This window comes from Dreissena polymorpha, chromosome 2 (genome assembly GCF_020536995.1).
Source record: "Dreissena polymorpha isolate Duluth1 chromosome 2, UMN_Dpol_1.0, whole genome shotgun sequence".
Lineage (NCBI taxonomy): Eukaryota > Metazoa > Mollusca > Bivalvia > Myida > Dreissenidae > Dreissena > Dreissena polymorpha.
The window spans coordinates 31,563,345-31,577,443 of NC_068356.1; the positions used below are offsets into that span (position 1 = coordinate 31,563,345).

The 14,099-nt window shown below is 38.3% G+C and overlaps 1 protein-coding gene across 5 annotated transcripts; it reads right to left on the reverse strand.

Annotated features, from left to right (window-relative positions):
- Positions 1-227: 227 nt before the first annotated feature.
- On the reverse strand, positions 228-10,687 carry LOC127866486 (stearoyl-CoA desaturase 5-like). 5 transcript variants are annotated; one of them, XM_052407025.1, is made up of 5 exons: positions 10,524-10,687; positions 5,416-5,679; positions 3,846-3,976; positions 2,641-2,846; positions 228-2,172 (listed from the first exon to the last, which is right to left on the reverse strand). In XM_052407025.1, exons 2-5 carry the CDS (start codon positions 5,639-5,641, stop codon positions 1,731-1,733), a joined length of 1,005 nt encoding a protein of 334 aa, XP_052262985.1. In that variant the 5' UTR covers positions 5,642-5,679; positions 10,524-10,687; the 3' UTR covers positions 228-1,730. The 5 variants fall into 5 exon arrangements, with proteins under 5 accessions (XP_052262985.1, XP_052262986.1, XP_052262987.1 ...); XM_052407026.1 differs by lacking the exon at positions 10,524-10,687 and adding an exon at positions 9,074-9,185; XM_052407027.1 differs by lacking the exon at positions 10,524-10,687 and adding an exon at positions 7,332-7,482.
- Between the last annotated feature and the right edge of the window lie 3,412 nt (positions 10,688-14,099).

Sequence of the window (14,099 nt, forward strand, 5' to 3'; positions counted from 1 at the left end):
TGAAATAACAAACGATCTTACACTGACATGAACACATTTTATGTGTCTTTTATGCCCCTTTTAAAGAAAATAATTATCAGCTGTTTCCCTTTCGCTGAAAAGTTACCCTTTCTCCCGTGGCTTGCCTCAATACATTTCAATACACAAAATTACGTCATTAGTGTTTGCATCATCCTCCGCCGAAAGAAAAAGTTCAATATTTGATGGTTTACGAGTAAACAAAGCTGAAAGGTTTTAACATTTTATTGCTCTTGCTAACATAAGCAAACAAAGTTAAGCATAAAATACCGTTAGTGTAACAACATTCACTGAACAGTACATGTCCGTGATGTCGTAAAATTTGATATGATAATCTAAAAATAGAAAAAGTAGTTCCAAAAATGTGTTATTTTCATCGGTGAAAATAACAATTTGTGTATTTTCACTGCTGTTATTTTACTGCAGAATTGTCATATTTTATCATTAGGTATAAAATAAAATGGCCAAGTTCTATGGCACATTCACTCTGGAGTGTGCGGATCACTGTACGTCCACATTGTGTTTTACACTTCATAGAAGTTACATATATTGCACATTTTGTTTCAATAGCTTGATAAATGGTTTATCACAAACAGTTCTAGTTTTTTACCCAATTAAATAACGTGGGGATCACTAAACGTGAAAACTGTGTCGTGCGCGTCGACACTTCACAGGGTGCAGGATCAACAGGGTTGACTGGGGTTTCAACACGGGCTGGACAGAATGTAAACACATCCCTTTAAGAACTTTATTTTTGCAAATAACTTAAGTTATTAAAATACATTTGCAAAAATGTTTAGTGCATAAGACAGTTGTTCTTGCAGTTTGTGACGATAACTTAAGATTTAAGAATAAATAATCGAATACGTTTGAAATCGGTGCCAAAATATCACGTTGTGCAGCATCACCGCGTACATGATTGCGTTCCATTACATAAGCCAAAAATACATGCTTATTATATAAAGTTATTCTGATGTATTTCAGATTGCCATTAACAGCATGAAAAACTTTCTTTGATTCAATCGTTGAAATTCTGAAGAAAATGTGTTTAAAAAAGTTATTTGAGGAAAAGCGTCACATACCGGTGTGTTTACATCCATTAGCGTTCAATTGTTAAACCCACAAAGTCACGTGATTCTGAACCCTGTTCATGGTGATTCGAAAAGTTCAGTTTTCATTTCAGCTTTAGAATGTAAAAGAAGATCGCTCCACAGCGTACATTTTATGCGGATAAACCGACCAACTAACCGACAACGTGACTCCTATATACTCTCTATCAAACATCTTTTACGGGCGGATAATAAACACTTAATATTAATGTAGAAAACCCATTGAGATAATAATTACATAATTCAGTGATTTTCTTAAGAAAGGTAACGAAGTATTCAATATTAAATTTAAAAAAAACAACTCGAAATAACAGGAAGCGCAGAGAAATACCTGCAAACAGCCAATTTTATTAATAAAAATCATGGTTCAACACAATTAAGTCGTGCCATTGGTAAAGGTATGGTTTTAAATCACACAACACTATAATCAATGTTCATAGTAGTTCAAGTTCAAACGCATCTTAAATGGTCAACAATTTTGTAGACATATGGTTGACATTTAAATACCCGTTCGCAACAATAAAGTGTGTACAGTACTCATTCCATCTCATTACTTCGGACTTACTCGTGTTTACTCAAAGAGCACCAGTCATCTCAGTTCGTTCATTTGATCTTCCTGGCCAACTCACTTCTGTCCCCAGTCTTACACCGGCGGCTGTTCACAAAATGTTTCGGAATAGCTTTTCTGTCGTACGCAAGTCCCAGACACGCGCATGCGTCAATAAAAAACGTCGATAGATTCAGAAGCCATCCGAATTCGGTAGTCGCGTAGTCCTGCGGGAAAGTATGATGGTAGTTATGGAAACCCTCTCCCAGCGCGAACAACGTCACTATGTAATTCTCGCTTGGGTTTATGCCGACATCATAAGGACGCCATCCCCACAGGTGCGCGGCGCTGTTCACCAGCCAGGTGGCGTTCAGCCCAATGCAGTATCGGAAGATGGCGCATATGAAGTATGACGTCATGAGTGACTCCCCCCAGAAATACCAGGGTACTATTGTGGGCAGTATGAAACAGAAGAGGGCCACAGACGGCAGGTAGAACCTGTAATAGAAATACATTACTTTGAGATGTTGGAGGCCGCCTTATTTAATATTGGCAGTCATATTTAAGTTACCATACATTGTTTACTGAATTATTTTTGCTAAGCACCAACCTTCATGGTAATTTAATGTCATAAATTATATTTATTGTCGTTCACATATCCTTTATTTCATGAACGTATTGATATTATATCATAAATGTATATTTCTTGTAAACTAAACATTCAGACCTTACTAGAGTTTTGTCGTAAGATCATTGACCAAAACAAGGTTCTGACATTCAATAAATATTTCCTTTTTAAGGCAGGACATTAACTATAAAATGATTTCTTTAACTTGATAATATCCAGAACACGTAGAATACACGATGCTAAACTTACAACAATTTCCAATGTAGCTTTTTTCACTTGTTAAGATAAATTTTGTGTGACCAGTGGATCGTTAATTAATTGTTATTAATGCTACTCACTTTCTCTGGATGCGAAGTACGGGGTCAGCCAGCAGATCTGAGATGTCGAGTTGCTTCCCTTTGTTCTTCACTTCCGGGTGCTTGCGCACCAGCAGCCAGCCAACGTGCGAAAAGAAGAAGCCGCGCTTGGCGTTGTGAGGATCGGCGTCCGTCTCCGAGTACTTGTGGTGCACGCGATGGTCACGTGCCCACTCGATTACGTCATTCTAGAGCACAGATAGTAATGTATATACTTGTGTGTTTGCGACGTGTATGTACCGTCTTGTTATTCGTTTTGAATACGACAATACGAACCTCGCAAGTTAAAACATATCAGTTCGTATTCTGATTTTCAAATAACCAAATTTAAAACATAATAAAGAATATCAAGTATAAATTAATCAGTTAGTTGTTTTTTGTATTTTCTTTTTGTTTTGGTTACCCTGGTCTAATGGTAGGATGCTGGTCTAGGAACCGGAAGGTCCCTGGTTCAAATCCCGCTCAGACCACGGAATTTTCCTGAGCAAAAAATTAATCCCACACTTGCTCCTCTCCACCCAGGAGTATATTTAAATGGGTACCTGTGAGGGAAAAAAAACAATGTGCCGTGGCTGCATACTGCGCCGAATGTAAACGGGTGACTTATATCCCAGTGATCGCGGGGGGGGGGGGGGTAAATGTCAAAGTCGAATGAAGATGAGTCTAGTATCATAATCATACTATAAACACATGCATTTATCATTTACATTTATTAGAAAGTTGAAAAAAAATTAACTCAAATACATGTATGTTGATTTTCGTCCTAAACGGAACAGGGAATTACGGTTTACACACGGACCGTGTTTGGTACTTTTTCTCTTAACAGAACAGTTTACACTACCAGTAAAAGTATACACGACAGTTCCATTACTCGGATATTAGCAGATATATAGCTGTCTGTAAGCAATATAGGCACGCGATCATACATGTGTTTAAGTGTTTGCAGTTAACGTACCTGAAAGGTCGGTGTTATAACAACCAGAGATTGCAGTTTACTAACCTAAAAGGTCTGTGTTAGTGCAATCAGTGCTTGCTCTATACGTACCTGAAAGGTGTGTTAATACAAACATTGTCTGCAGTTGACGCACCAGAGAGGTCTATGTTATTGCAACCAATGTGCACTGTTTACCTATCAGAAAGATCTGTATTATTACAACCAGTGTACGTTCCTTACAGATATGTTATACCTGAAAGGACATCGAATTGAGGACGGCAAGGAAGATGCGGAGTGGCAGGCGGGCCTTGTATGAGCGGTGCGACCAAAGGCGATGCGCCCCCGCTGTAATCCCCAGGGCGTTCAGTTGGTACAGGAATACCGCTGCAACGCGAGAACACCGCACGTGAACATATTGGCAATGACAGAGTAAGAAAAACATCAACGTGTGGGATTTTTAGTGTGAGATTGGAGTCAATTTGAATAGGTCAACCCTTTCATGACCTATCCTCTGACGTGAAATGACAGATGAGTTCGACAAGTGACTTCTTTTGTACTACTACGCAACTTCGTTTGTATAAATATAATTATAGAAGTTATTAAAATTAAGATCTTCGTTAATGCGATACGACTGCAGTCGAATAAAACATTATAACATAACCCTAAATCGAATCATGATCGTAATGTTTAAACGATTACAAAGTAATACACACGACTGTGTTCAAAGTACACGCACATTCAGAGCACATGGAAAACAAGATACATGAGTAGCAAGTTATTAGAGCGGACAAAAATTGTTTTCAAAACGACTGGGTACAAAGTACACGCACAGTCAGAGCACATGGAAAGAACGTAACTAGTCAACGAGCGTACAAAGTTCACTACATAAGTCGCATTTTATCTAAGTGGACAAGAATTGTTTTCAAAACGACTGGGTACAAATTACAGGCACAGTCAGAGTGCATGGGAAGGACGTAACTTTACTAGAAGCGTACAATGTCCACTATATACGCGCATGTAATCTAAGCGAAGAAGCATTGATTTCAAAACGTCGCCTGACACACTCTTAACTAGCGCATGTAAACGCACAATAACTCCGGCTTTTAGCGCATGTTCGAGAATATTCAAGAAATGTTCTATTTTCAAGGTCTAGATTGTCTCGCGACATATAAAAAGTACTTAGGACAATAATGTCAAGATGACATCCTATAACCTCGTGAAGTCTTCGCTACCAAGCGCTTGTTGTATTATATGCACGTATGTAAACAAATCCAATCAATGCCACTTCAGTTATGTTATCATTTAGATACTTCATACAAAGTGAAAGGGTCATATCGGGGTATTAGATCAAAATTTCGTACATGATTGCTATTTATATATTTTTTTAAGTTGTCAACGGGACACAGGCGAGCGCGGCAAACTGGTACTAATGATATTTATATGAAGTTCCCATCAGTGAATTATTGCTGACAGTCCTGTAGTACTGTAAAAAAGAATCGATTAGTGAGGCGTGTGTAAGTTTCGCATTGTTGTTTTTAACGTGACGATTATGAAAACACTATTGCTGCTAAATAAAACCGACCCAGAATCGATATTCGTGCATGCAGCAATACTGTTTAAATATATTTACACGAAAATCGTTAAAACACTTTAAATATAGAAAACTATTTTAATTACAGTACAGATGTGTGTCGCATAATAATCTAGTCGTGTACAGTTTTTGACTTTGCTTTATTTTACAAATTCGTGAACGATATTAATGTTTCGATTCAGATCACCTAACAAAACTACTTCAAAATACCTGTAAAAATATGTGTACTTACTCCATATTAACGTGTACCATTTTGCCTGTGGTATCATGAAACACGCGGCTACTGCACTCACGTGCAACACCGACATCAAAATAACGTTCTTCCAGACGATCTGAAGGGGGCGCTTTTCGGGCGCCTGTCCGTGTTCTGGAGCGATTGGCAAGAGACCTAGCGTGTCCGTGACGTCATCTTCCGGTAACGTCGGACTTGGCTCTGTATTCGATGACTTGGGAGCCATGTTTTGTTGATTTTATTCCTATTTATATGTGTAAGTCACTGAAAACATAGATAAAAGAATGTTTGAATAACAGTTATTCAACACGGCTGAAATAGTTGACTTAATGATATTTCGGGGTGCTTGATTCTAACAAAGATACACAGTGTATCGCTGGCAATTGGGCACATTGAAGTTCATCCCGAAAAAGAACATTTATATGCTGTTATTTCATTGTCCACATCCAGTTTTTGTTTTCTAGATATGGCTGACAGACAAATACTATTAACACGATTAAAAGTCATTCGAATTCTATGTTTTACGTGTAAGTAACATTCTGTCGCAATATTAATAAGACTGAATATGCAATCAATAAAAAATGAAACTACAGAATATGAACGCAAAAATGTTTTTGACTCGGGGGGAAAACAGATCAATCACAACGATAAATTTAACAGAAGCATATAGCTGTTTTAAGCAATCAAACTTTGGCCTTAGATAAGCTTAAAAATTAATCATGTGTTAAATGTTGTTTATAAAAAAAATACGAGCATTTCTGATTGACCTGAATAAGAAAATAGAGAAATTTTGGCATACGATATATCTTACGGCAAGTTCATTTCCACCCGTGTTTAGGGAATTATAAATAACATTTTCGAAGTTAACGTTTACGGGTTGGACTTACAAAAATATGCAGGGATAACGTCACAACAATGCGATATTCAAACTAGTAAATTATTAATAAAAATACATACAATGGTAATCACCAGTACTACCTCAGCTCTAGGAGAACGCGGATTAATGCATGGGTTAAAAGTCTCGTCCAAGAATAGCCTATGCCGTCCCCACAGGCTAATCAGTGGCACTAATATCCTTGAATTTTTCTATTTAAATGACGTATTTACAAAACGAAACTCCGGGCCTGATCAGCCTTTGCGGACGCGCATTAAGCCCTATTTTCTCAGAGCGAGGCTCATATCAACTCTGATTAATGGTTGTGGCCATAACGCTTAAGGATGCACGCTTTGACCGTCTGAGTTGAATACGTTTATATTGAAATATTCGCTCAGTGACCCGTACGAAAATATGCAAGGAAAATGGCAACTGAACTGTTCACTAAACACATTGACGACGCGATTTCAAATAGCCGTCGTACACTTCCGTGTCTTTAGGCTGCACATTTATAAAACGTGAACTATCGCTACATACAAGATGATCACTTCGTAACAGTTAAATGGATACTATATGTTTATGGTATTTACTTCATATGAACGGAACGAAAGCAATAAGACACTCGGTGCAAATACTCCCAACGAACGCAAAACCAAGGTCAATTCGTCACAGCGATATCAAAAATCAATTATTTAAACTCAGTGATTTAATTAATACATCGCAAACGGACATGCACATTTTTTTTAGGCGCACACACATTTTGTATATGTAGAGATATTGAATATAAAATACAAAGACTTCATTCAAATCGTTTGCCACGGGAGACAGTCACGTACGCACCACAACAACACCAATCCCGTGGAATATTCTCGAACGAAAATCCTTCGCCAATAACAACTGTGATCTTGAACTTTCTGGTAAACAACACTTATATTTGTCACATATTCGCCTCCACGAACTTATATAGCATGCAGACAAAATATTATTTATAGCAGTAATTTACAATAAGTCCAACGGCCGATTGCCTAACCTATTTCCGTACCGAGTAACGCTGTAATTCTGCTGCAGCAATCGATTTCTCAGAGGCGCACAATTTGAAGGTTCGCACAGAAGCGCACACTTGTGTACGTTCACATTTCACGAGTGCACACCGTGCAATCGACTAACGCATCGTCTTTGGTTCATACATCGGCTGCGGAAGTGTATACATGTCGGTTTAAAGCGGAGTTTAAGTATTTCCCTATTCTTTTACGTATTGAATTGAGCAGATTTGCGTGTGTTCTTTCAGAGCCTAAGTAAGAATGACTTTGTGAACGTAATCCTTACCTTCCTAGCTGCTTACTTTTAAAGAAATCCGTTAGAATGTGGTCAAAAATCAAACAAAATTCACAACTCTTTCTGTCAAACTCTAATTACACAGGATTTAGAACAAAGATAAATATGAACAACGTTTTATTGAAATATTTAATCATTTCTCTTCGATAGAACTATCAGATATTTTGATCACAAAAACAGTTTTAAGATTTTCATTCGTATTTTGAAATAAAATGGGATGGGTGAGTGGATTCCGTTTTAAATAATTCATACTTTGACATTATTGAAACAAGTCATTTACAAGCAATATGTCTCCACATCATGTAGAGTACACTTGACTCTCGCTATGCCGAAGACGGATATATCGAAGTAATGGAAACTTCGAACATAAATGTGCATTCCCTTCTCAAATTTGAGATACAAGGTTTCCTTAATTGAAACACATGCATGAATTTACAAACTTAAAGACAGCTACATGACAGCTACACATTTGACAATCTCATTCGAAGTACAGTGGAATCTCGAAATGTCGAAGTTCATAAACCATACAAATTATTTCGAGATAAAAGATATTCGAGTAACCCGATTTATAACACGTACACTTCTGACTAGTTATAACTAGATACAGGTGACAAACGATTCTGAAAGCTCTCCAGAAGGAAATTCCAACATTACTGTCAACCTTCATGTAGCTGTCTTTAAGTTTGTAAATTCATTCATGTGTTTTAATTAAGGAAACATTGTATCTCAAATTTGAGAAGGTCATGAACATTTATGTTGGAAGTTTCCATTACTTCGATATATCCGTCTTCGGCATAGCGAGAGTAAAGTGTACTCTACATGATGTGGAGACATATTGCTTGTAAATGACTTGTTTTAATAATGTCAAAGTATGAATTATTTAAAACGAAATCCACTCTACCATCCCATTTTATTTTAAAATACGAATGAAAATCTTAAAACTGTTTTTGTGATAAAAATATCTGATAGTTCTATCGAATATGGTCAATGGCTTACGTCCACATCTCATCATGCCAATTTTCATTGCCGCAGCCGATGGCTTGAGCTTAATTTTATTTTCGCAGCCGATGTCATTACCATCTAATAAGTAGCCGCGGCCGTTGTCTTGAGCCGTTTTTCCAACCCCACTCGAATTTAAACGTTGATATAAATGTTGTGTGTTCATGTTGGATGCTGTAATTTGGAATAACCGAAGAGAAATGATTAAATATTTCAATAAAATGTTGTTCATATTTATCTTTGGTCTAAATCCTGTGTAGTTAGAGTTTGACAGAAAGAGTGGTGAATTTTGTTTGATTTTTGACCACATTCTAACGGATTTCTTTAAAAGTAAGCAGCTGGGAAGGTAAGGATAACGTTCACAAAGTCATTCTTACTCAGGCTCTGAAAGAACACACGCAAATCTGCTCAATTCAATACGTAAAATATAAAGAATAGGGAAATACTTACACTCCGCTTTTGACCGACATGTATACACTTCCGCAGCCGATGGATGAACCGCAGACGATGCGTTAGTCGATTGCACGGTGTGGAGTGTGTTATGATGTATTACTTAAATTATTAAAATAATGAGTTTGAAGATTTTAAATTGATAGGATTGTAATAATTCTAATCAAAGTAAAGATAATTTAAACAAGGGCTATTTGTAAAACATGCATGCCCCCCATATGGGCTGTCAGTTGTAGTGGCAGCCATTGTGTGAATATGTTTTTTGTCATTGTGACCTTGACCTTTGACCTAGTGACCTGAAAATTAATAGAGTGCATCTGCCAGCCATGATCAATGTATCTATGAAGTTTCATGATCCTATGTGTAAGCATTCTTGAGTTATCATCCGGAAACCATTTTACTATTTCGAGTCACTGTGACCTTGATCTTTAACCTAGTGACCTGAAAATCAATAGGGGTCATCTTCCAGGCTTGATCAATGTGCCTATGAAGTTTCATGATCCTAGGCCTTAGCATTCTTAAGTTATCATCCGGAAACCATTTTACTGTTTGGAGTCACTGTGACCTTGACCTTTGACCTAGTGACCTGAAAATCAATAGGGCTCATCTGCCAGTCATGATCGATGTACCTATGAAGTTTCATGATCCTAGGCCTAAGCATTCTTGAGTTATCATCCGGAAACCATTTTACTGTTTCGAGTCACTGTGACCTTGACCTTTGACCTAGTGACCTCAAAATCAAATTAGGTCATCTGCCTGTCATGATCAACGTACCTATGAAGTTTCATGATCCTAGGCCTAAGCATTCTTGAGTTATCATCTTGAAACCATTTTACTATTTCGAGTCACTGTGACCTTGACCTTTAACCTAGTGTACTGAAAATCAATAGGGGTCATCTGACAGTCATTATCAATGTACCTATAAGGTTTCATGATCCTAGGCCTAAGCATACTTGAGTTATTATCCGGAAACCATCTGGTGGACGGACGCACGGACCGACATGTGCAAAACAATATACCCCCTCTTCTTCGAAAGGGAGCATAAAAAGGAGTAATATTTCCATGAATTGTAAAGAGTACGCTAGCAAATTGAAAAGCCGAAATATACAAGAAAACGTACATGAAAAACGTTGTCATTCCCCACAAAAGTTGAAAGGGTTCAACAAAACTTGATTTTGTTGTAACACGTTCCTCACAACATCTTAAGAGCAGATTTTTTTAAACGTTTAACATGCTTCATATAAATTCAGTATTATTGTTCAGAATATGGCATTGAATACTTACATTTAAAAAAATCAGCGTACTTGAAAGTTCACAGATATATTTAATAAACATATATACGTTATGTAATAAAGTACAATAATAATTATAATTTTATTGATGAAATACTACATGCTTCTACTTAATTTACTACAGAATGAGTATACGTGTAAAATAAGTTAAACAATACCTTGTGCGTTGTATCCTATTGAAACATTAAACTATACACATTGCTTTCGCGCTTATAAACATCAGCTGATTCCACGCTCAGCTCACATGTATGACCTTTGACACTGTAATAGCACGGTGTATTTGCATGTCACGTGATGTCGGAACGCACATCGAACTATACTTGTCCTTGGAAAAACCCGCTTTTCTATTTTAAGTAACATGTCATGGGGCGCTTTGTGCGCGTTAAGGCTCCTATGTATGGAAGCTCAGTGATGCTATGCAACACGTACAACCAGAAAGCTTTCGTGGTGTCGCGTTTACATATGGTCTTGTTCTGTGAAAATTGGGCAAAATGCATGTGTCCGCACAGGCTAATCAGGGACGACACTTAACGCTTTAATGGTATTTTTTGTTTAAAGGAATTCGCTTTTTACCGAAAATCCAGTTTAAGTGGAAAGTGTCGTCCCTGATTAGCCTGTGCGGACTGCACAGGCTGATCTTGGATGACACTTTCCGCACATGCATTATGCCCAGTTTTCTCAGAACAGGACACATATGATTAACACCCACTTCATAACGTTGTTTTGCTTCTTTCGTTCACAAGAGAAAAATGTTAAAACAACAATGAAAAAACCAATCAGCAGGTTTATAAGACTTACAGTAGCATGTCTATCCGAAGTATATGCCCTCTTAAAGGGGCATTTTCACGTTTTGGTAAATTGACAAAATAAAAATTAACATTGTTTCAGACTTAGATTGTATCGTGGAAAAGCGAAACTCTTGCTCATGTTGTGATTAAAATATTTTCACATTTGATTAAAAAAATTAGCGGCATACGAAACATCTGATAAAGCTTCTATTAATCCATGAGCAAACTAACACAATTGTGTGACGTATTTTACAAAAAGCATCACCCTGGAAAAAACATGATCTAGTTTCCAATTAAAGGGGCCCTTTCACGTTATGTTAAAAAAATAAAATAAAAAATGTTTCAGCTCCGCAAATTTTCGCTGTAGTAATGATATTTGAGAGGAAACAGTAAAACTGGCCATTTACAATGATTTTAAATATCCATCATATGCATCTTTTGACGATTTAAAAACATGAAAATTATCAAGCGTTGCAACGCGAAACGATTGAATAATTTGGAGAGTTGTGTTTTGTGATACTACGAAGATTGTTAATATAAAGTATAACATTTCTCAATGTATGAGCACGGATATCCGAGTGGTCTAAGAGAAAAACGTTTACTCCATGGGCCAGGGGTTCGAGTCCAGCTGAGGATTACTTGTTTCTTTCTTTAATTTTATTCTTGTCATTTTACTGGAGCTTTTAGATCCTATGTTTACCCAGTCCTGGGACACACTTCCTGTCCTCACATAATGCATCCTCGAGCGTTAATCTTCATCATTATTCCCTTGCCTTGACTGTCATTGGGGGGGGGGTGGGGGGGGGGTGATGGACGTCATCACATAGATCATCAGCCAGTCACGGCTGATTTTGGCTGCTGTTAAGTAGCTCATTCATGGGGAAGGCAGTTCACTCGTTAAAATTGTCTATCCACCTTTCCTTCTGACGGCCTCGACGGCGACCTCCCTCTAGCGTGCCCTGGACCACAGTCTTGCAATGAGATTCGTGCATGGCGAGGAGAGGTTCTTGTATGTCAAAACCTGCTGATGTCATCTTTCGGACTATTTGTAGCAGATGCGGAGCAGTCTTCTGAGAGACTTGCGTTCTATGGCCTGTATCCTGCGTTCTGTATCCGCGTGGATCATCCAGGTATCGCAACCGTACGCAGATGGGGCCTACGAATGATCAGACCATTTACGTTGCGGGGAAGCTGATGGAGCTACGTGTCCACAATCTTCTAAGTACCAGCTGGTCATCGCTGCGGTTCCCATGGTAATTTTTTTTCAGACCTCATCGGTACTGGTGTCATTACACCATTGACCAAACACTATTGACCTTGAGAGATTTGCTATCATCTTCTAGCGTTTTAAGAGCCTAGAAGCAGGATTCCTATCCCTTTATAGCTCGGTCCTGTAGTAATATATATATACTATATACTCAGGTATTATAATTAGGGAACAAGGTCATATTAAAAACCCGGAGTCATATATACACATATATACTTAATTCGAAGACTTGACTTTCTCTCCGGAGTCTCTTTTAATTGACCCGAGGTCTTGGCTCATTTTCTTGTTTAGCTGACACAATAGTTCAGGTACAACTAAATGGTTGGGAATATCAGCTATAATTCAAAATTTTCCCGAACGTTCGCAAGTCTTGTTGGCAATTAAATAGTTTTCATTTTTGGGGAACAGTACCTAACAATGCCTTGATGTTCCTTCATTCTGAGATCCGCGCAACATACTGTCATTTATCAATTATCGACAATTACGCTGATATTATTAATAAGCACGTGTGGCAATTATTATGTTGCCCAAACTGCTTAATAATATTGTGCATCAAACGGTTTAACACGTTTTATAGAACACACAACTGTTCTGGACAAACTATGTATTTTGTTTGTTTTCTCATTACTCGTTCATATGTTCAAGAAATAAAGGTAAAATAATAACCTTTTAGTTGTTTAGTTGTTCGCCATCAGATCTAGTTGTTAGCCTTCCAGATCTAGTTGTTAGCCTTCCAGATCTAGTTGTTAGCCTTCCAGATCTAGTATGCATTTAGGCGAGAGTGTGTCCTGTCCAGCAAAGCGAGTAGATTACTGTGATGTTCAGACATTTTGGTGTTACCCAAATCAACGATTCTTGCTATCCCTTAAAAATGGACCCCTCTTATTGTCTTGGCAGACCAAAACATCGCACACGTAGATGAAAGCGTCCAATTGGTATACTGAACATTGTAAGGTAATAAGTCCACCTAAATTGACCTATGGTTATGTATACAGGGGCGGTTTCAGGATTTCTGGTTCGGGGGCGGGATATTGAAAGATTTGCTGGGGGTCCAAAGCCCTGCTAGGGGTCTAGGGGGGCGAAGCCCCCCGTACGCTCCACGATTTTAGTGATTTTGAAGGCTTTGACAACCACTTCTCGAGCATGCCACGCCTTATATACTTTCATCAAAGAACCTTCTTATAATGCCCAAAACGTGCATAGTTTATTTTTTAGGGGGTCCAGGGGGGCGAAGCCCCCGCCCCCCGGAAGCTTCACGAGTTTGATGATTTTGAAGGCTTTGACAACCACTTCTCGAGCATGTCACGCCTTATGTACTTTCATCAAAGTACATTCTTATAATGCCAAAAAAGTGCATAGTTTATTGTTTTGGGGGTCCAGGGGGGGGGGGGGGGCGAAGCCCCCCGGAAGCTTCACGATTTTAGTGATTTTGAAGGCTTTGACAAGTTTAAATAGGTGATTTAGGTTTAGTTAAGTGTGAAACATCAAATGAATTGACTTTACTTAAATGATTTTAGGGGGGGGGGGGAGGGCGTACGCCGCGTCCGCCGCCCCCCCCCCCCCCCCTTGAACCGCCTATGGTATAACATCTAAGACGCTTAAGCGCGATAGCTTACTCGTGACGTCATCTATTGTGCTCATCGGAAAATGTGGACGTCCGATAGCCTTAGTAAGATGCT

Bases quoted from the DNA above. Each gene is read 5' to 3' on its own strand.
- LOC127866486 (XM_052407025.1), bottom strand. From the start codon at position 5,641: ATGGCTCCCAAGTCATCGAATACAGAGCCAAGTCCGACGTTACCGGAA. The intron at 2,847-3,845 runs GTATAACATATC...TCTGTGCTCTAG, and splicing joins TCAATTCGATGTCCTTTCAG to AATGACGTAATCGAGTGGGC. The intron at 2,173-2,640 runs GTGAGTAGCATT...TTTCTATTACAG, and splicing joins GTACTTCGCATCCAGAGAAA to GTTCTACCTGCCGTCTGTGG.